The 21,012-nt window shown below is 42.9% G+C and overlaps 2 protein-coding genes across 2 annotated transcripts in view; one reads left to right on the forward strand and one right to left on the reverse strand.

Moving 5' to 3' along the window:
• Positions 1-6,937: 6,937 nt before the first annotated feature.
• LOC134068011 (NACHT, LRR and PYD domains-containing protein 12-like) lies at positions 6,938-12,705 on the forward strand. Its single transcript, XM_062523508.1, has 6 exons — positions 6,938-6,998; positions 7,207-9,007; positions 10,817-10,990; positions 11,254-11,427; positions 11,564-11,737; positions 12,579-12,705. The coding sequence occupies exons 1-6, from the start codon at positions 6,938-6,940 to the stop codon at positions 12,703-12,705; spliced, it is 2,511 nt and encodes an 836-aa protein (XP_062379492.1).
• Positions 12,706-14,051: 1,346 nt separating this feature from the next.
• Positions 14,052-21,012, reverse strand: part of spred1 (sprouty related EVH1 domain containing 1) — a 31,739-nt gene continuing 24,778 nt past the window's right edge. Inside the window, exons 5-6 of the mRNA XM_062522938.1 lie at positions 19,933-20,076; positions 14,052-19,367 (exon numbers count right to left, since the gene is read on the reverse strand). Of these exons, the coding sequence (XP_062378922.1) occupies positions 18,693-19,367; positions 19,933-20,076 (819 nt within the window). The 3' untranslated portion in view covers positions 14,052-18,692. The remainder of the gene's footprint in view (positions 19,368-19,932; positions 20,077-21,012) is intronic.

Consider the following 21,012-nt stretch of genomic DNA (forward strand, 5'->3'; position numbering starts at 1 on the left):
GTGGCTATGCGTCAGCGACATTACTGACAGTCATATAAATTCATAGAGATATCAGTTCCCAGTACTCTTGTTGTCTCTTTTTCTCTAAACACTTCCTGAAGATACTCACACTCTGATAGACAGACAGACACACTCACACATGTGTGTGCATGCTCAAAGTTCTCATTTGTGACATCACTTTCCATGAAGATGGGATATCTTTGTCTCCTGGGTATTAATATAATGGGAATTGCCTGCTTTGGTTAAGGTAAGAATATCGTATTTTCCACAGCATATTAACATTTGGGCAACACTAGCCACATGTTGTTTCATATACAGTACTGGGCTCAATTTATTGAAATTAAAATTTGTATCATAGATAATTTACTATTCTCTCCATTAGAATTACCTTTTGTGTTTTGATTCTTCAGAAAGACAGAATGGGTTCATGTGCTGCTGCAAAAACAAATGACAAAAAACAGATGATCTTAGACTGGTAGAGAAGTCTGAGACATTTTTCAGTCAGATCATTTCAGATATCAGGGCTGCCAACTGTCACGCATCGACCGTGAGACTCATTCATTTGATTGGCTCCACACGCTCTCATGCCAATCCAATGTGTGAGAGATGGCGATACAATCTTTTAGTTTTCTATACTATTTGGTCATTACTGTTTAGGGAAGATCTTCTGAAGGATTATTTTAGTTCACATTTATAACTGGGAGATTACTGATTGAATGATGTGTATGGTTCATGGGAAATATAAAAAAGGTACAAAATATAAATGCAACACTTTTGTTTTTGCCCCCATTTATGAGCTGAACTCAAAAATCTTTCTCTATATATACAAAAGGGCTACTTCTCTTCAATATTGTTCACAAATCTGTCAAAGAATATGTTCACACCGCAAGTCTTAATCAATTCAGATTTTGTGCTCTTTTGTTTGGATTTTTTTTTTTTACAAGATTACAGTGTGATTACTGTTTGCGGTTTTGAACTGATCCATTATGCGCAAAAGAACAATAACAGTGACGTTAGCTAACTCCTGGCAGCTCATAATTGTGACTAATGGCGATGTAGATTGATGTAAAAGTCACATTAAATCCGCCTTGGTTGTTCACACTGTGGCGGCATTGAAAAAAATCAGACCTGATACAGGACCACATAGAAGTGGTAATCAGATCTAGGCAAGACTTGAGCGTTCACACTACTTCTGAAGAAGTCTGACCTGGTCCATTGACACCCAAAAAGTAAGAATTGGGCCACTTTTGCCTGCAGTCTGAACAGGATCTGTGTTAGTGAGCACTTCACCTTTGCTGAGATATTCCATCCACCTAACAGGTGTGGTATATCAAGATGCTGATTAGACAGCATGATTATTACACAGGTGTGTCTTAAGCTGGCCACAATAAAAGGTTACTATAAAAAGTGCAGTGCCATCTCACAGCACAATGCCACAGATGTTGCAATTTCAAGGCATGCTGACTTCAGGAATGTCTACCAGAGCTATTGCCCATGAATTAAAGGTTCATTTCTCTATATAAGCCATCTCCAATGATGGCATTTCGAATGCAAAGAGATGAGATCCTGAGGCCCACTGTTGTGTCATTCATCCACGACCATCACCTCATGTTGCAGCATGATAATGCATGGCCCCATGCCCCAAGGATCTGTACACAATTCCTGGAAGCTGAAAACATCCCCGTCCTTGTATGGCCAGCATACTCACCGGACATGCTACCCATTGAGCATGTTTGGGGTTGAGTCTGGGATGCTCTGGATCAGCGCATGACAGCGTGTTCCAGGTCCAGCCAATATCCAGCAACTTTGCACCGCATTGAATAGGAGTGGACCAACACTCCACAAACCACAATCAACAACCTGATCAACTCTATGCGAATGAGATATCACCACCCTTTTGGCCTTTCGTGTATATAAAGAAAGTCTTAGATCTTTGGGTTCAGTTGATGATGGGGCAAAAGTGTTTATAATTTTGTTCAGAGTATGTCATATAATTATGACAGAATGACACAATGATGTTGATTATGTAACAATACATTCCACAGCTTTCTGGTATCAAAAGTTATTAAATTATTCACTTTACAATGTGTCTTTGCAGGCTGTCCTTAGCCAATGTCTCTGTGGAAAGAGAGAGGAGAAATGGATCTGGCTGATTCTCTCAGAGAGGTGGGGTCTGGGACCCCCACTAAGATCAGCCTTCCTGGAGACTCAGAGGAGGGGGTTGTTTACTCCAGGAGGAGACACGTGTTTGGGGAGACAGTGGAAACAACAGGCACCTCAGAGACACACCGTGGAGGATTAGAGTGGAGAGTCCAAGTCGATCAGAGGTGAAAGCAGCAGTTTGGCATGTGGTTTAAGGCTGTGTCCTAATAGGCAAAGTTCATCTGCTAAATATGTGTTAATGAATTGATTGTGCATAAAGTTTATGACTTTCTCCAGTGAATGCACTCATTCTTGTAGATTTCAGGCTGTTTTTTTTCCCTCTATACGTGTTGTGTGTGTGGAGTGTTATGTCCCTTCTAACATTAGAGAAGTTGTCACAGAACATGACCGCAAAGTGTGCATAATATCTCTGTATTCTATGTGTGTTTTTACAGCCTGACAACAGACAGTCGAAAGTCTCAATCTAGTGACATACATTACCAAAGTGACCTGTCCACAGAGCAGCGCCCTCATATCAGCGATGCACTCTCAAGCAAGTGAGGGCACTAGTGTCATTTCTTAGCTCCTAGCAAGACTGTCTGGGGTTTATTTGACAGTAACTGGCTGAATGGCTGAATCTTGCCAAATCTGGCTTACAATAGCCTCAGAAGTGTATGCAGGGCGTGTGGTAGTAGTAAATAATAGTCCTCATATCTGCTAGGACCTGCACACTTCAGACTGAAAGAACTCTGAGAGTTGCAAGTCAAGACTCCTATCTGCATATTATCTAGTTGACATTGGTTTATTGAGATTGTGTGCTGTACTGTGTATTATTCAAGTCCATTGTGGATTGCGTATGTTGTTCACAATGATTTCTCAACGTTGTTCTGTAGAGTCCAGACATATAGGCGAGGGTCATCAACACTCAGCTATGCATCTATGCAGAGCGATGACTCCATTCAAGAGCCGTCCAACCACAGTAAAGAAGCTGCATCTGACACCACACGGTATGTCCAAAGTGCCTTTGCTTGATATTTAAAACAGAGAAATGATATGGGGAGACATGAATTCTGAGACTGAAAGGGGGAGGTGAGAAATGGTTCTTGTTTTCTATTTCATTGCACTGGTGTTGCTGGACCATCAGAACGGGGAAAGAGAGGATCAGGCGGTGGCACAATCAGCCCACCCGGCCCTCTGCCATTACCCAAAGGTAATATAATATAAGGTAGTATCCTATCCCAATTCCTCCAGATTCTCTGCCCCCCCCCATCCCAATTCCTCCAGAGATTCTCTGAACCCCCCCCCCCCGCCCCCAGTCACCCACTCAGGCCTGTACCTAGTCACACTTCTATCTGTTTAATTTCTGAACTAAATGTGATAAATTGTTGAATGTAACACCATACTTTCCCAGAAATTCTTTTGGATGTCCCCTGTTGTGACTTCTGTGATGCCTCTACATGAACTTCTGTTATGCTTCTTGGTTTTATTGCCAGGCATGAGATGGGCCGGCCACAGACTAGGCCCAGCTCTGTGCTGGCACAGAGGAATGATGCAGGAGAGGAGTCTCCTGATGCCTGGAGAGGAGCATCTAAATGTCACATTAGGCAAGACCTTATGCTGTGTGTTCTGACAGACTGTAGGAGCTGGTATTATTTCAATGTCAGCATAATTTTAGTCTTAATTGAAGTGACAAAGCTTGAATGACTCAAAAGATTTGTTTTAATCTTGAAGTAAGACTTCTGTATTATTCTATTACATGAAGTTGTTTTAATCTTGAAGTACTTCTGTGTTATTACATGAAGTAAGACTTATTTAATTTGATTGTGTTTATTCCTTTCTGATGTTTTCAGTGTTCAGAGAGTATAGCCCTATTCGCACGGGATTAGTATTACCTGTGGACCTTTGGTGATTTGTGATAATTGCGGAGAATGTCTTGAGATCTTAGTCCCGTGCGAATGTGCCATGTCTGTAATTTGTAAAGTAAAAATTCCGCCGCAAATTACCTACTATATTTCGCCAAACACAGACGTCCGGTGATAATACTTATCCCGTGCGAATCTGTATCTCAGTGATTGCTGTTGCAATTGCATATTTTCTACGTTCTGTGTTGTTTTCGGACGTTAGCATACGACATATCCGGGTGTAATGTCAGTGAAAATAAAGCAATTTACAGACTTTGCTTATCCCGTGCGAATGCGCTGCAAGTAACGCAGAGGTGGGGCGATAATTTGAAAATGACCGGAGGTCCACAGGTAATACTAATCCCGTGCGAATAGGGCTTAAGACACAAATCAGAATCATCCATCTGCTCTCGTCAGTGTGACCTTTCCATAAAGCAACCTACTCATATAAAAGATGGAAGAGTATGTTCAACATGTGAGGGTGCTGATAGTGCCAGGTATGGACACAGACAGAAATATGACCGCCATATAATGGCAGAAGTGTGTGAAATGTGGATACAGACATGCATTTTAGTGGTGCTCTACACTCTCCATTCTAATTCTCTACGGTGTGTCTTTGAGGTGCCTGTTGACTCCCAAAACACGTGTTTCCTCTTGGAGTAAACAACTCTGAGTCTCCAGGAAGGCTGATCTTAGTAGGGGTCCCAGACCTCACCTCTGTGAGAGAATCAGCCATTTCAACAGTTGCTGGCTGTAGACAGTGTGTTGTGTTCTGAATCTGAGAGTGAGTTGTGACAAACCAGTGTTGTTGTTGTTGTTGTGACAGAGAATTGACCGCTGTGTTTAAGTCACAATAGCAAGGGCAAAGGCATACATGATTGCATTTTATGGATGTTGTTGTGAAACTGTATTTTTTGACAGTGTTCGGACACGAAGACGATCACCATCAGTGTCCAGCTGTGTATCAGCACAGTCTGAAGAATCAATAGAACAGCCTCCATGTTTAGGAGAGCGAACCCTCATCACCAGGTAAAGTGTGTGTGTGTGTGTGTGTGTGTGTGTGTGTGTGTGTGTGTGTGTGTGTGTGTGTGTGTGTGTGTGCACATCACTATAGTTTAAAGATCACTCTGTCTTGTGCATGGTAACACTAGTAACAGTAGTCAACAGTAAAAGTGTGATTTTGACAGGGTACATGTAGGAGAACGATCACCATCAGTGTCTAGCCGTGTATCAGCAGAGTCTGAAGAATCAATAGAACAGCCTCCATGTTTAGGAGAGGGACCCTCCATCACCAGGTAAGGGGTGTGTGTGTCTGTCTCTCTTAACAACATTCACATAAGTTTTAACAATTCTGAGGATATTGCACAAAAACTCTGTACTGTTTACTTAATGAGCTTTTCTTTGTAATATCAGATTGCAAGTGGTTGACTCTCTGAGCAAGGGAGCGGGAGCAGCACCCTATTCCATCAGGTGAGGTCTGTGATGGTGAGGTGGTTTGAAGTTAAGCAACATGGTGTCATTGTGATAAGGTCTGTTCATATCGTAATGGCAATTATTGAAACCAATACACGATCATTAAAAACAACTTTTTAAAGGTTAGTAGCCTATGGGAAACCTTCTTACAGAACATTATACAGTAAGTTGTGTTTTATGCTGAAATTAATCCATGTGATACATGAGTTTTCATGTAAATGCCCCATATGAATACTACATGCGCATATGGGCTCATTATACAGTACATAGTATACTCTATGGGCATAATACCTTGTGTTGATCAGTCTGTGCAGTTTGTCAGTGTTACTCTGGGCTACTGTGTGATTCATGTAATCATATCAGTGTTCATATATTCTCTGGTTTGGCTGTGCTAGGCGCTCTAGGTATAGACCACATTCACCATCTCCCAGCCACACATCTACAGCGAGTGACACCTCCCTGGAAAGAGATCCCTACTTTGACCAGCATTACCCCAGGTACAAGATCACAGTTTGTCTTAAAGTAACATAATCAGTTGCTGCACTTAAGTCTTAAGTAAGTCTTTGTAGTTATTATCCTTACCTCTGATAAGAGTTTCTTGTACTGTATGTGTATTCTGTGCTTTGTTTATCATTTAACAGTTATCTGTCCCTTCTTGAGAGTGAGCCTTACATGCTAGATCGCTACAGCTATGTCTGTACCCATTTTACAATGCCAAACTTGTTTTTTGACAGTGCTTTTCTGTGTCGTAAGCTGTGTCTGTCTTGTGTTTCATGTTTTGGGCAGACGTCTTTCCTCTTTGTCTGTTTGGAGTTGTGGGTCCATAGAGCAACCTCCTCATATCCCAGAAGAAGAGTAAGTGTCATGGTCTCTTGCAACTTTGGGCTGGTGGGCCACTGCCCTGACAAACTCTCGCAGCCTTGCGATCATGCTCATGAAATGGCAGACTGACCGATTGACGAGTGTTGTAACATATACACTGTTAGCTGTAAGGGAAGCTCTGCACAGAAACCAAAGAATGAAAAACAAGAAAACGGCAAAGAAATTGTCCAAACTGTTTATTACTTTCATGAGATGAAACCAGAACGGTTTCATGTTTATGCTTTTGTCTTTGTTTTTTTTCCCTGTCCTTTATGTTTATTCTGTATTTTGTTTTAGCAGAGTCCCCTCACAAAACACCTCAGCAAGTGAGTGACTTCTGTGCTCAAACATCCCTTAATTGCATTTTATCACTATCTGTACGTTCACACCGCCGCCGACTTGAGCTTCCAAAGATTCAGGAAGTCATTCATTTTCAATGGAAGCCGGCTTCTCTCAGCTGCAAGCAGCGGCAAATTCGTCGGCATGCCGTTTTGGGCATCTTGAGCGACTTGAGCATCAAACAGGAAGTTGAAATTGGCTCAACTTTATGGTATTGAGCTATGACGCGGTTCAGCGGCAAACGACCAGCAACAAACATGATCGAACATAGAATGCTGGCACGTCAGAGCGGCCAAAGCGTCCAAAGCTTCCCACGGCGTCCTTGGCAGGGCGTCCAGAGCTTCTTGGAAGCTCAAGTCGGTGGCGGTGTGTACGTACAGTATCCGTTACACACGCACGCACACACATGTACACACATGCACACTCACAGGCACTGTTTGTAGCCTTTGTAATATCTTGCCATTTTTTTCCCCTCTGTGTTGTGTTTCAGAAATCAGACCTTTACAGACAGCCATAGACTCCCATAAGGCCACTTTGAGGAAGAACTTTGAGGTCCTGCCTGGAGGGTCCAGTAAACCCAGCAGTGCTGTGCCGTTCCACGCCATCTACACAGAGCTCTACATGACAGTAGGAGACAGTCAGGGAATCTGCGTAGAACACGAGGTCCAGCAGATTGAAATGCTGCACCGGACACAGGCAAAGCCTCCAGATGAAGTGGTCAACTGCAGTGACATCTTCAGGCCCCTACGCCGAGAGCAGAGGCCCATTAGAACAGTCATGACCAAAGGCATTGCTGGGATTGGGAAGACCATGTCTGTGCAGAAGGTCATTCTAGATTGGACCGAAGGGCAAGCCAATCAGGATGTGGATTTTGTGTTTGTGCTTCCGTTCCGCAAGTTGAACCTAGTGTGCGGTGAAAAACATAGCCTCCATGGTCTTCTGGTGGAGCTTTCTGAAGAGCTCCAAGCCTTGGATCATGTGGGGTTTTACAATGAATACAAACTGCTGTTTATCCTGGATGGCCTGGATGAGTCTAAATTCTGCCTTGACTTCCTGGAGAAAGAGGTGTGTGATGTAAATGAGGTAGCATCAGTTTCAGCGCTAGTGACCAACCTCATCCGAGGTAACCTTCTCCCCACTGCTCTCATTTGGATGACGTCAAGGCCAGCAGCAGCCAATCAGATCCCTGCACGGTACATTCACCAGGTGACAGAACTCAGGGGATTTAATGACACACAGAAGGAGGAATTCTTTAGAAGGAGAATTGCAGACCAAAGGTTGGCCAATAAAATCATTGCCCACATCCGGGCAACACGTAGCCTTTTCATCATGTGCCATATCCCTGTCCTCTGTTTGCTCATTGCTACCATGTTTCAGCAAATATTGGACAAGAAATCCAACAAGGACACCCCTAGTACCCTGACTGAACTCTTCACAGAGTTTATCGTCTCACAGATCAAAACACGACAACAATCACAAGAGTCCAGTAAAGAGGTTCTATGGAAGTTGGCTAAGCTGGCCTTCATCCATCTACAGAGTCAGCGATTTAACTTCTACGAGGAGGATTTGAGCGAGTGTGGAATCGACTCAAAGGATGCCTCAGGGTTATGTGTAGAGATCTTGAAAGAGGAGTCGATCGGTCATGGAAAACGAACCTACAGCTTTCTACATTTGACCATTCAGGAGTTTCTAGCAGCAGTTTTTGTGATCCACTCCTTTGTCACCAAGAACACAGAGGCTCTGGAGTCCTTTCATATTTTCGTGTCCGATAAAAATATAGAACTGTATGACCTGCTGAAGGCTGCAGTAGACAAGTCTTTACAGTGCCAATATGGACATCTGGATCTTTTTCTCCGTTTCCTTTTGGGCCTTGCGCTCGACCCCAGCCAGAAGCTCCTACAAAGCCTACTCAAAGGCACATACAACCGACCCTTGGATATAAAAAAGAAAGTCACTGAGTTCATGGACCAGAAACTGAAGGCACAAACACGTAAGAGAACCATCACTTACATGAAAGAGCTGAGGAAGGAGAACCTCTCGCCCAACAGGTGTATCAACCTCTTCCAATGTTTGATTGAGCTACGGGACTTTGCCATGCAGGAGGAGATCCAAGAGTACCTAAGATCTGAGAGGCGCATGGACTGCCTCTCTCCGGCTCACTGCATGGCCCTGGCATACGTGCTCCTGATGTCCGAGAAGGCACTGGAGGAGCTGGATCTGAGGCAGTATAACACCACAGAAGAGGGCCGTACAAGACTAATCCCAGCAGTCCGGTGGTGCAGGAAGGCCCGGTAGGACTTTAAGTTGTATTATCTCCCTCAACAATGGAATTCTCTTCTCTGATTGGCTGATGGGGTGGCCATTAACTTCGTATAACCTGCTACCTTTGAACTAGTTCCCGTAACACACTTGAATATTAATTCGCCAAACTCGTTGCGAAGTTTAAATGAACTGTCACGTTGCATCCAAGCTGAAATACAGACGTGCAGAACCATAGTAACATTGTAGCATATGACGGAGGTGGATTGTAGCTAGTTGGATGCTATGTAGGCTATAAAAGTAGCGATCTTTCAAAGTTAAAGTTAATCAGAATCCTGGGATATGGCCGCTTGACAACGGGAGAGATAGAACTAACGACTGGCTTTTGGCCGTAGCAACCAGCCATTTAGAACTAACGACTGGCTTTTGGCCATAGCAACCATCCATTTTAGAACTAGTAACGGCAGTTTTGTCCTGCAAGTAGAAAGTTGATATGTGGCGGAAAGTAGTCCCACAGTCAAGACAGTTTTAGCGATGTTAACGGACGCAACGGTGGAATAAAACTATGTTCTAAATATACAGGTTATGAATACTAACGGGAGATAAGCGGGATAACGGCCTTCGAGGTCGACCGGTTCGATGGAAATAATGGCACGGCGGAGGTAACTCCGTCTCCGTGCTTCGCACGTCGCCGGAGTTCTAGACCTCCACCTAGCCATTATTTCCATCGAACCGGTCACCTCGTCGGCCGTTATCCCTTACATATTTACTTATCTGTTAAAGGAACCGTATGTAAGATTTTGGCCAAAACTGGTATTGCAATCACTTTCAAATTACTGTAGAGCGCTGTATCCCCTCCCCATTCCCCCTGACTTGAGGTTGCCAGCTAGGCTGCAGGATCCAGCAGGAATGTAGGCTGCTACAAGGAGCTTCCAATGACAAGTACTAATGTTTTTTCCTCAGCGTCTCTGCATAATGACAGAGAAACGGGCTCTGATAATGCATTTGGTAATGTTGGCAATGACAACTCGCTCACTTCGATGACCCACCTCTTCCATATGAGCTGACGTAACGTTACTTTAAACAAACATGCATAACTTTGTTCGACTGTCATGAATATTTTAAATGTCCATTTACATTAAGCACAAGTTAGCCAAACATACATGAATCTTACCTGTCCAGGAGAAAATTAGCAACATTGGCATTTGTCTTCAAATTCTTCACCTTTTTCATCTTTCAAAGTAATATCCTATACAAATCCTGGTTTTGTTTCGGACTTTGTCACAACATATTTCGGATTCATAATGAGGTCTTTTAGGTTTCGTAACGTTAGGCATTTTTTTATCCAACACGTTTGTAGCTGCAGCTGTGGTAACTAGAGCAGATCTGGCACAAACTAGCTTTGTGATTAGTAGATAGGTGGAGGGTGGCGCATCAAGCCAAAACCCAACATGACAATCAACATCAGTTGAGGGCTGCAACTTCACTTAAAATAAATGGCAATATCCTGGGCAGATTACTGTTGTCTGTTGTACTGTGATTTCTAGTGACATATAACGGCCATTTTATGATTAATTTGAACACATTTCTTACATACAGTTCCTTCAAAGTAGAATTCCAGCTAAGCACATTTCATGAAAGATTATTCATAAATAATAACGAGGGAGCACTGTACTTTGACTGCGGCTTCAACTGTAATCATAAAGGGCCATTCACACCAAAAACGGTGACTATAACGATAACGACAAAAACCTATCGTTTTTGCTAATATCAAAGTGTCGAGCAGGTCATTACAATTTTTTTAACAATCCATAATCTGACCATCTTGTGTTTTCCTCCAGGCTGGACTGCTGTAAATTGACAGTGAAAGCCTATGAGACAGTGGTCCTTAGTCTGCAGTCTCTGGGGTCACCACTGACTGAGCTGGACCTGAGCTACAACAGCCTGCAGGACTCGGGCCTTGAGCTGCTCACTCGGGGCCTTCTGAGTCCTCACTGCAAACTGCAGACACTCGGGTATGACATGAAAAATACCGTATCATTGTGTTGTCATTTCACTTTGACTTTAGCTCTGTGGACATTAAACATTGGCTAAGGATTTCAGGTAATCAACAAAAACAACAAATACAGAAATCAGTTCAATTGTATTCAATCAACCCTCATTTATTTCACAAGGTTCATAACCTCAGGCAATGTGACTACTGAAGATATATCTCTTTTGAGACAGGAAGCCGCCTTCAAGTTTACAGCAGGTAAAACTGTGATTTGTGTTTTTGCAGTTTGGTCGGCTGCCACCTCACAGAAGCATCTTGTGTGGTAATGGCCTCTGTCCTCCAGTCTGAAAACTCGGCTCTGAGCGAGTTGGATCTAAGCGACAATGACTTGCAGGACTCTGGACTGGAACACCTCACAGTTGGTTTAAGTCATCAGAACTGTAAAGTACACATCCTGAGGTGAATCACTCACACAAAAGCAGCATACACTTTGGTACACTCCTTGTAGTAAGATGAAAGGGAGAATCCCTAATATGAGAGATGAGAGATAAACGATCTGGTGCTCTCTGCCCCTATCTTTCTGCCACTGGTTCAGGTTATCATCATGTCGTGTGTCAACCAGAGGCTCTGAAGCCCTAGCTGGAGCACTGAGCTGTAATGCCTCTCACCTAAAAGAGCTGGACCTGAGCTACAATTATCCAAGAACCTCTGGAGTGGAACAGCTTTCAGCTAAACAGCAAGATCCTGACTGTGCCCTAGAAACCCTCAAGTATGTCCTGTCAATATACTCTATTTTGTCTCCTGGGTTTTGCAATAGAGAAATGTCAGTATAAGCAGGAGGTTGAACCCAGCAATGATACCAGTCCTCACAAAAGGGAAATGGTTGTGCTCCAACATACAGTACACTTTGTGAGAAGTAATTTCAGATGTATGTCTCTTATCATGTGCCATACATACAAGATAAGTTGATGATGTGTGTTAATGTAATGAATGTTACATTTCTTCATCTTAATTGTAACTTTTTTTTTTAGTGTGAAGCATGCTGGAAGGTACCGTTTGCTGCCAGCACCACAGAAATGTAAGTATGCTGTGTGTTAATAATAGGTCTAAAGCTAGCAAAAAACTAGCCAACAGATTTGAAAACCTCAGCAACATTGTCATTGATAAAAGATAGTTAGTTTATTTACTTTCTCTACAGATTTCTACAAGCTGCATTTTGACCCCAACTCGGCTCATAAAAACTTATCATTGTCTGAACGGAACCAGCGAGTGACTAGGACGTCTGCTCAGCCCTCCCTAGACCACCCAGAGCGCTTTGACTGCTGGCCCCAGGTGCTGTGTAGGGAGCCTCTGACCGGACGTTGCTACTGGGAGGTCGAGTGGACTGGGACAGCTGCCATTGGATTGGCTTACAAAGACATCAGAAGGAAAGGACGTGGGGCGGATGTTGTGCTAGGGCACAATCTTAAGTCAGTGGCACTGTACTGTGACAAGGACAGATACTTTGTGTGCCATGGTAAGAAGGAGACTGAAATTAGTTTCCCTCCTATGGGGTGCAATAGGGTTGGGGTGTTTCTGGACTGGCCCACTGGTTCTGTGTCCTTCTATAGGGTCTCGTCTGATGATGGCCTACTGCTCCTGGACACAAAGTACACCACCTTTAATCGGCCACTGTACGCAGCATTCACACTCTACCCCTCAGACACAGTCATCTCTTTGTGCAAGATTGAGATGTGAATAGGCACACACAGTCATGTCTTGGAAGCTGGTGTCTCAAAAAAGGTCAGTTCTGAAAATGAACAATTTGCTTGCAGGTATTTCAGACACAATTCTATCAAAATCAAAAGAAATGGAGGGGGTTATACCAAGGTTCACCGTTGGTTAGCTTGCACTATAGTTGTATAGACACTACAATGTAGCATCATGTTGTGCATATGTAGCATATTGATGTTCTGTTTTGACTGATGTGATGAAAGTATACTGTATCAGGAGTCAGGTAAATTGGGACAAATAAGATTCTATATCTTGGGCTCTTTAAATATTAGAAACCAATGTTTGATTGGTCTGATAATGATACGAGGCAAGGTGGCGATTCATAAAATCTTTGGTCCCAGAACTTTACACAGGACCCAGTTTTTTGCACTTCTGGTTAGATGTAAACTGCATTTCGTTGTCTCTGTACTGGTACTCTGTCAAGTTGAATCTAATCTAATCTACAGTAATTGTATGCTATGGTGTGTGTGTATTTAAAATATATGTTTGCATTATCTGCTTTTAATAAAAGTCTAAAACCTTTGGTCATTTGTCATTGCATAACTTGTAGCCATTGTCAAAAACTGTGACTCAAAATGTCACTTTCATGATCTCTATTGAATTCACCACCTTGTATTTAGTAAGAACTCATACCAGCCCACAATTTTAACATCCATTGTAATTGTTCAACTAATTAACCAATGAATGTCAGTTGAGCAATTAGGCCATTGTCTGTAGCTGCAGTATTGATAAAAGCAGCACACTGTAGGGACATTTATTTTTCCCAAAAATGTTTTTCTTTCAGTGTTTCATCAGCTGTATGGTCAGTTGTGTGACTGCAAAGATATGACCAGTGCAGTCATATAGAAGTATCAGGAGTTAGTATATCCTTTAATATAGTAATATATACTGTAGTGTAAATATTTAATAGTGACGTGTATCAAATGCTTCAGGCGTTCCCAAGGCCCAAGATGACCTATGCCCACAAAGTATATTTATTTTCTTATCTAAGTATATCTAGTTATGCGTTCAATAAGGAAAGAGTGCTTAGGTCAATCAGGGCTCTGATAACTGTCTGCCTAACAGTAGGGTCACTGTTCAGTCATTAACAGCTCTCAGTTTCTATAGCCTCATTTATGTACTCATCCATAAACTTTGCCACCTATCAATATTGCTACCCCAGCTTCTTAACACTTCCTTATAGATGGACACATGGAAGTACAATAGATCAACACTATTTAATTAGTGATTATTCGTCACTAATTAAATAGTGATACCCTGCAATGTCCTGCCAAAGGCACAAAGACACAAAAGTATACATAAGAGACCTATTAAAACTCACCATTTTATTATGATAATGTTATTTTGATATGTCAAAATTACAAGTGTGTGATGGAACATAAAAACAGTTACAAACATATGTATGCATATTTACATGACATTTATGAAAAGTAACACGCTACATCTGTAATAAAAAGAAAATACAACTATGATATGAGTTATTGACTATAAATTTTACATCGTATAGTTGGTATTTTCAAAAAAAGGGTGATAGAAGTACCTAGAATGCATATAAACCGTTATAACCGGAAATCAGCACTGTTAAAGTTTAGATGAACATTACAATGGATGTGAGGCACTTGTTGAGGTTGTCAGGGTGTGTGAGTGAGCAGACAGCACTGCAAAGAAAAAGAAAAGATGCAGAAAAAGAAACAAAAAAATCAGGCAGTGTTTATAGAAGAATTACCAGAAGAGTACCATTTATACTGCAATTTTTTTTTTTTCCAAAAACACAAATGTTTTTTTTCCACTACCAAGAACTAACCACGGGATAGTTACATCATCAAGCGCTGGAAGGAGAAGAAAGAAGCCTAGCTACATACATCAGTGCACCCAAGCATCAGAGAAACTGGATAAAGAAACAACTCAACTGCTATGAAAAGTAATATCTTTTTCATAAACAATACACTCAAGAAACATGTTTATATATGCATTTCTTTTCTGTTTTTTTTTCCTTTTAGTTTTTTTTTTAACCCAGACAAGTCAAGAATGTATGTCTTTCTGCATTCCATAGTTATGCACAGTTTCCAAGATTGAAGGAAGATAGACTACTGTATAGCAGCAAAGTGGTTAAAAACTGAAGTCATGTTTATGCAAAGTTAACGGATAGGTTTATAACAAAGGCAAAATAAAAAAGAAGACATGAAAAATCCAAACAAAAGTAGACATCTTGCATATAAAATACAGTACACGACATGGAGTTGCACTGTGCTAGTTAACGCAGAATGAAACTTTGTGGCATTAAATACAGATTCTGTATAAATATTGGTAGTCCTATGGGTGTCCTACGTTTAGCTTCTCAGCCAGCAAGTTTTGTTATGGTTGCTTAAACCTTGGTTTAGGGTGGTGAAAATGTGTAAAGCAGTCCAATTCAATCTGGTGCAAGACAAAAGGCATGGAAAAATATATGCTCAGAGATGGGTGCACATACAAAACAAACATATCTAGAGAGACAGACAAAACAAAAACAAAAAGAGACAGATTTGTGATCTCAGGTTATATGGTATCAGAGAACTAGGTAATGTTTTAACAGTCTGAATTCTGTATTTTATTTTTTAATATATATATTTTTTACCCTCAACATAATAAAATTAGTGATTGTTTCTAGCAGCTTCATATATCAAACTTTTTAAAAGTGGAACTGCCACTACTGTACCTCAGTGTCCCCTTCCCACCGCTCTCAATACAAAACTAGAAAGAAACTCTATTTAAAAGCTCACTCCTTGTCTTCAGCTCCCTCTACTTTTCAATGTGAAATAATACTAAAAGGTGACCTATGTACATAGTGCTGTCAATGTCAGCTACAGTAATATACTGACAGCAGTGATAAATACAACTCTATCTTAAAAATTTAGACTGGGATTATTATTACGGTTTAAATATAGTGTTACTTATTTACATTACAAAAAGAAAAAAAAATAAGAGAGTTTGGTACCTGGGGTAACTTTTAAAGTGTCATGTTACTGACTGCGAAAGAGGTTGATTTTTCTTTAAGTGATCATAGTTGCATAGAAAGAGTAAAGAATGTTGTTGCTTAGGACTGAAGGGGTCTGAAAATAGCAATTTGGATTTCCCCATGCGCAAGTTTTTCAAGAGTCATGGTTGCCTCTACTATTGTGCAGTCAAGAACAGAACAATTCTAGAGTGAAGATAAGCTCTGCTGGTAAATGCATCAACGGTGCTAATGCATCAGTGGGTTTTGCTCCTGGAGTTTTGTACTGGAAGCTGCAACGAGGTTCACCGAGTTCACATTTAAAGCTTTTAGGCCTGCGATCATGAAAACGGCATGCCAAAATCATAGACCTGTCTACTGCACTACGGAAAGAGTACCATTAAGATCAGAAAATGGCAGCGACAACAATTCTGAACAAACGATTACTTTGAGATTACTAGAATAATATAGTTCTATTTAAATGTACAAAATGTAATTACTTAATGATTCTTATTTTCTTAAGATTTTGCTAGTCGAAGGATTTGTTTTAATAAACAAAAGCCAAATAGCTTTTAGCCATCTGCTGCATGATGCTTGCATGAACTCCAATATGCTTCCATCACTTGTAACATATCTTACAGCTCCAGTGCAAAACTAGGTGGTAAATGTTTGTATTCCAAAAACGTTTGGGATAAACTTGATTGAAATTAGAGATAATGGGAGTATATTTTATTTGTCACTGAACTATTCCTTTACATTACGATTCTTTTACTTTGGAGAGCATCCGTTACCAAAAATGTTTTCACTTATGCATTAGACCTCTGGCATACATAACACAGACCAATCTCATTGGATTTTTTTTTCATCCATTTTGTTTAACTGTACATGACAGTTGAGAGGGGTACTTTTAGAGAGGTTCTCTGGGGTGCAACTGTTGTTCCTACACACAAGGGTTCCCACACCTGAGTCATCACTATGTTTTGTGTGTGTGAGTGTGTGTGTGCGTGCGTGTGCGTGTGTGTGTGTGTGTGGTGGGGGGTTCTGTATGACACACAGTCAAACACAACTCACATATCACAAAAGAAGTGCAACACACATAAACTAGACATGGAAAGATTAACGTTTCGAAGTACTGGGTGACTAAACCGTGGGGTTCAGGAGATGCATTATATAGGTCTATACACATTTCAAACTAATGTTTGTTTAACATTACAGTTGTTTATGCTTCGTAATGTATGTGGTTTGTCGGTGCCTGGTTGTGTACCTAACAATAATGTACCATAAAGGTGTCCGCAACAGCATGGAGTATTTAGATTCTCCATTTCAATCTAGGTGCTTTGATGAGGGGGGATTAGACTACTTAGAAGATCTATCATCAGCATGGCCAGATTCTCTCAGGTAAGCCTAATTGTAAGTGCCTCTTTTACAACAAAGGATGTGTGAGGGTCTCCTCATCTTCACCCAAACAATAGCAATGACAAATAATAATAATAATAAAAAATACTTGTTTGTTCAAATGAAAATCCAAAATTAAAAACTTGCTGGTTGAGCCAACTTTTCGTTTGGAAATGGTCTCTGAGCACAAAAGCTGAGGGAGGAAAGAAAATGTCGGTTTCATTCTGAAACGCACGCGCAACGGGGCAAACAACACTGACAGCACAGGGCAAACAACACCAGGAGAGCTGCAGCTGGGAGGTTGGTCTGGTGAGGATTGGGCAACGGGGCACTATCTTCATTCCTGACAGTAGGGCATGACTTGTTTTCTCTCTTTTTTTTTTATCCCCCTTTGTCTTCTGAGGGAGTTGACCAATGTGTTAACAGTTTCCCTTCGGGATTAAATAATCCAATCATACTCCACTGGAATGCAAGTAAATGGTCCAAAACTATGTTGTCAATACAGGGATGGAAGTCCATTCGACATCTAAGAGCCGTCGAAAAGCTATTTCAGACGACACCCTCCAAAAACAATGGTGTTACTGTACTTGAACGGTCATTGGAAAAGGAGAAACAAGGAAACGTATGTACATCCACCATAGACATAAGAAAGGATAAAACATCTCTGCACAGCTAAAACACAAGGAGGGACTTCCTGTTAATGTACCACTAGAAGCCATTTGGGTTACCTTATATGGAAGGAAAAAAAACATACCTAGTGCACTTTTTCTTCTGTCTAAATGATTACACTGTCAGCGAATGCTTAAGTCAGAAAAGAAAGGCCACGGTTATCCAACTGCAAAGTCACAAGAAAAAGCAAGAACAAATCCCTTTTAGCATTTTAACTCATACAGTATAGTTTTCTGTAAGCACAACTGGGTACGGAGTTCCATTTTTTGTAATTATCTTCATATGTTATGTTTTTTGATCTCTGTACAAAAAGGAAAAAAAGACAGTATTCCTTCACGATACACATTACTTTCATGAGTCTGAAATGGTGGTCTGTTTGTTTCCATGTTCAAGTTTATGCAAGAGTTGATGTTGAATGAGTGTGTGTAAGCCTGTGTGTGTGTGTGTGTGTGTGTGTGTGTGTGTGTGTGTGTGTGTGTATTCAGAAATATCTCCACATCTGGTAATCCTGGAGCTTCTCCATTGCGCGTTGAAAGCCTCCGTTGACACAAAGAGCCTTCCAGATCCACTGAAGCCTTTCCTGTTGGGGCTTCCGCTGTGCCCCCCCCAAACAAATCTCTAAAAGCCTTCCCGACGGCCTGGAGCGGGAGAGAGGAGACCCCTCTCCCTCAACCCGTTTTTTCCAAGGCCAACGGGGAGCAAAGAGGGACAAACTACAAAGATGCTGACGTTTTTTTTGCTCTTCTGCACCACTCAGTCCTTTTTGTCGTTTGTTTGTTTATTTCCTAAATTCCGAGACACAAAATCCTCCGTGGTTGCATCGTCGTTGTTTTTTGTGTGTTTAGTAATTCCCATAGGTGGGCACGTGGCGACTTTTCCCGCGGGAGGGTGGCACAAAAAAATGTCGTCGCCCGCCTCAGCCGGCCGCCTTGTGCTTGCCGCCGCAGCAGTGGCACGCCTCGCCGCAGTGGTGGCACAGGCGCAGCGGCAGGTAGCAGCACATGCACGGCGCCACCAGCGAGAGCGCCAGCAGCGCCGCCCAGCGCAGGCAGAACTGCTCGTCGGACGTGTCGCACGAGCACGGGTCCGAGAAGTCGCCCTCCGAGTCCGACATGCAGTGGTAGAGCAGGCTCTCGGCGCACAGCATGCAGCTGACGCGGTGGATGCACTGCCGTATGGGGTCGGGCGCGTCCGGGCACTGGCCCCGCCGGTTGTCCTGCCGGTTGAACATCTCGCGGCAGTAGAGGCAGCGCGAGCGCTCGCCCTCCTCCCGGCGCCGCCGCGACGCCTTGCCCTTGAGCAGCGGCGACGGCTGCTGCGTCTTCACCGGCTCCTTGTGCCCGTGGACGCCGCCGAGGCCGCCCACCCCGCCCAGGCCTCCTACGCCCACGCCGCCCAGGGAGCCCTCGGGGTACAGGTAGGAGCAGGGCTTGGACTCGTGCTCGTCGCGCTCCGTCTCCTGCCGCCACACCACCGGGTGCTGCCGGTAGTCCCCGTAGCCCCGGATCAGCACGTCCTTGCGGGGGTTGATGCGCACTATCTCCTCCTCGTCCGTGTGGAAGGTGACGTGGCGCTGGGAGCTGAAGGAGACCTGGGGTGTGAGGAGGAGAGAGGGAGAGAGAGAGGGAGGAAGAGAGGGAGAGAGAGAGAGAGAGAGAGAGAGAGAGAGAGAGGGAGGAAGAGAGGGAGAGAGAGAGAGAGAGAGAGAGAGAGGGAGGAAGAGAGGGAGAGAGAGGGAGAGAGAGAGAGAGACTCTGAGCTGATGGTGCAGTGCAGACCGACTTGCAGAAGACACCCACACAATGATGCTATGAACATATGGCCATAACTCATCGCAGAACAATAACAAAGCTTTTTCCCCACAGGGGCCCTTTCTTCTAGCAACACAGAACATCTCAAATGTAGCTAGAGGTAGGGATTTACATTTAAGACAGTCAACAAGTAATCTGAGAATAGATAAACAAACGTAAGTGCTTTTATTTTGAAACCGCGCCCAATTATTATTCGCATGGCCTACTTTTTAGGACGTGCCTACACGAACACTTCCTGATAACAGGAGGATCGACACGTTTTAATACAGTCTACTCTAAACCGACGGTACCACCACAGAAAAATGCTCTTCAGAATGGAAGGCCTGGTGAGGAGGGATATCAGACCTGGGGTGGCAGGTAGCGGCGGTTTGAGGTGTGGAACTCATCAAAGGGCTGGGCACGCACGTAGCAGCCGCTGGGCATTATGCCCCCGTGGGGTGAGAAGGGCTCCTTCATGGGGCTGCAGATGGAGGGTGGCTCTGTGGGCACCTGTAGCACAAACAAACAAACAAACAAACAAACACACACAGAGTGAGAAATGTGAAATCACTATACTTCAGATGGAACACACATGATTACATTTAAACCAATCACTACAAATAACTAATATACCACCCAGACACATTTATATTTTTCTGTTTCGTCGACATTTTATGGTGAAAGATTCCACATCCCACTTTACTAAACCAAACGACGGGAGCACAAACAAATAAACCCACTCAATGGTAACATCTTCCAAACGGAATCATAGGGAAAGGGCAAACATCTACAGCAGTAACTAAACAGCTCGATGAAAGCCAGGTACCAACACTACCAGGGTAAAATTCTTCTTTATATTATAGGAAACTCATGTCTAACTTCAAAGAGCACTGAATTACTTAAGCAACGCTGGAAAAAGGCTAATGATGAGCGTATTTGAGACGACGCCTTCCGCTGCCCATGGAAACTCCCCATCTGTCCACAAGGTGGAGCTCTATGCCTAGGAAACACATGTGCTGCTGGATGACTCCATACCTTCTGTGTGAAGAACTTTTGAGTTCATGTCGTCCTTGCACACGTTCCTAGCATTTCTTTTTCCTCCCCCCCCCCCCCCCCCCCCTTCTCCGCCTTTCTGTGGGTGGGTGGCAGAAGTAGGGAGCTGTGACTGATGTACACCGAGAACCTTTGAACGTGCCAAATGCAAGAATCCATCACTCCCGACACCAGCGCATTCCTCCCAGTGACAAATCCCTTCTTCACCAGCTCCCAGACATCATTATTCTATAATACAGACTTTATCTAAATATGGCTGCAAGGACGAGAAAGGTCAAATTACGCATGCCTCCTAGTATTCTGATATTTCATCGCACTGAAGAGGGGAGGGACAGCGAGGAGCTAAAAAGGAGATCAAATGCAAGAAATTAATTGTGTGCATGCACATGTGCA

This window comes from Sardina pilchardus, chromosome 20 (assembly GCF_963854185.1).
Source record: "Sardina pilchardus chromosome 20, fSarPil1.1, whole genome shotgun sequence".
Taxonomy (NCBI): domain Eukaryota; kingdom Metazoa; phylum Chordata; class Actinopteri; order Clupeiformes; family Clupeidae; genus Sardina; species Sardina pilchardus.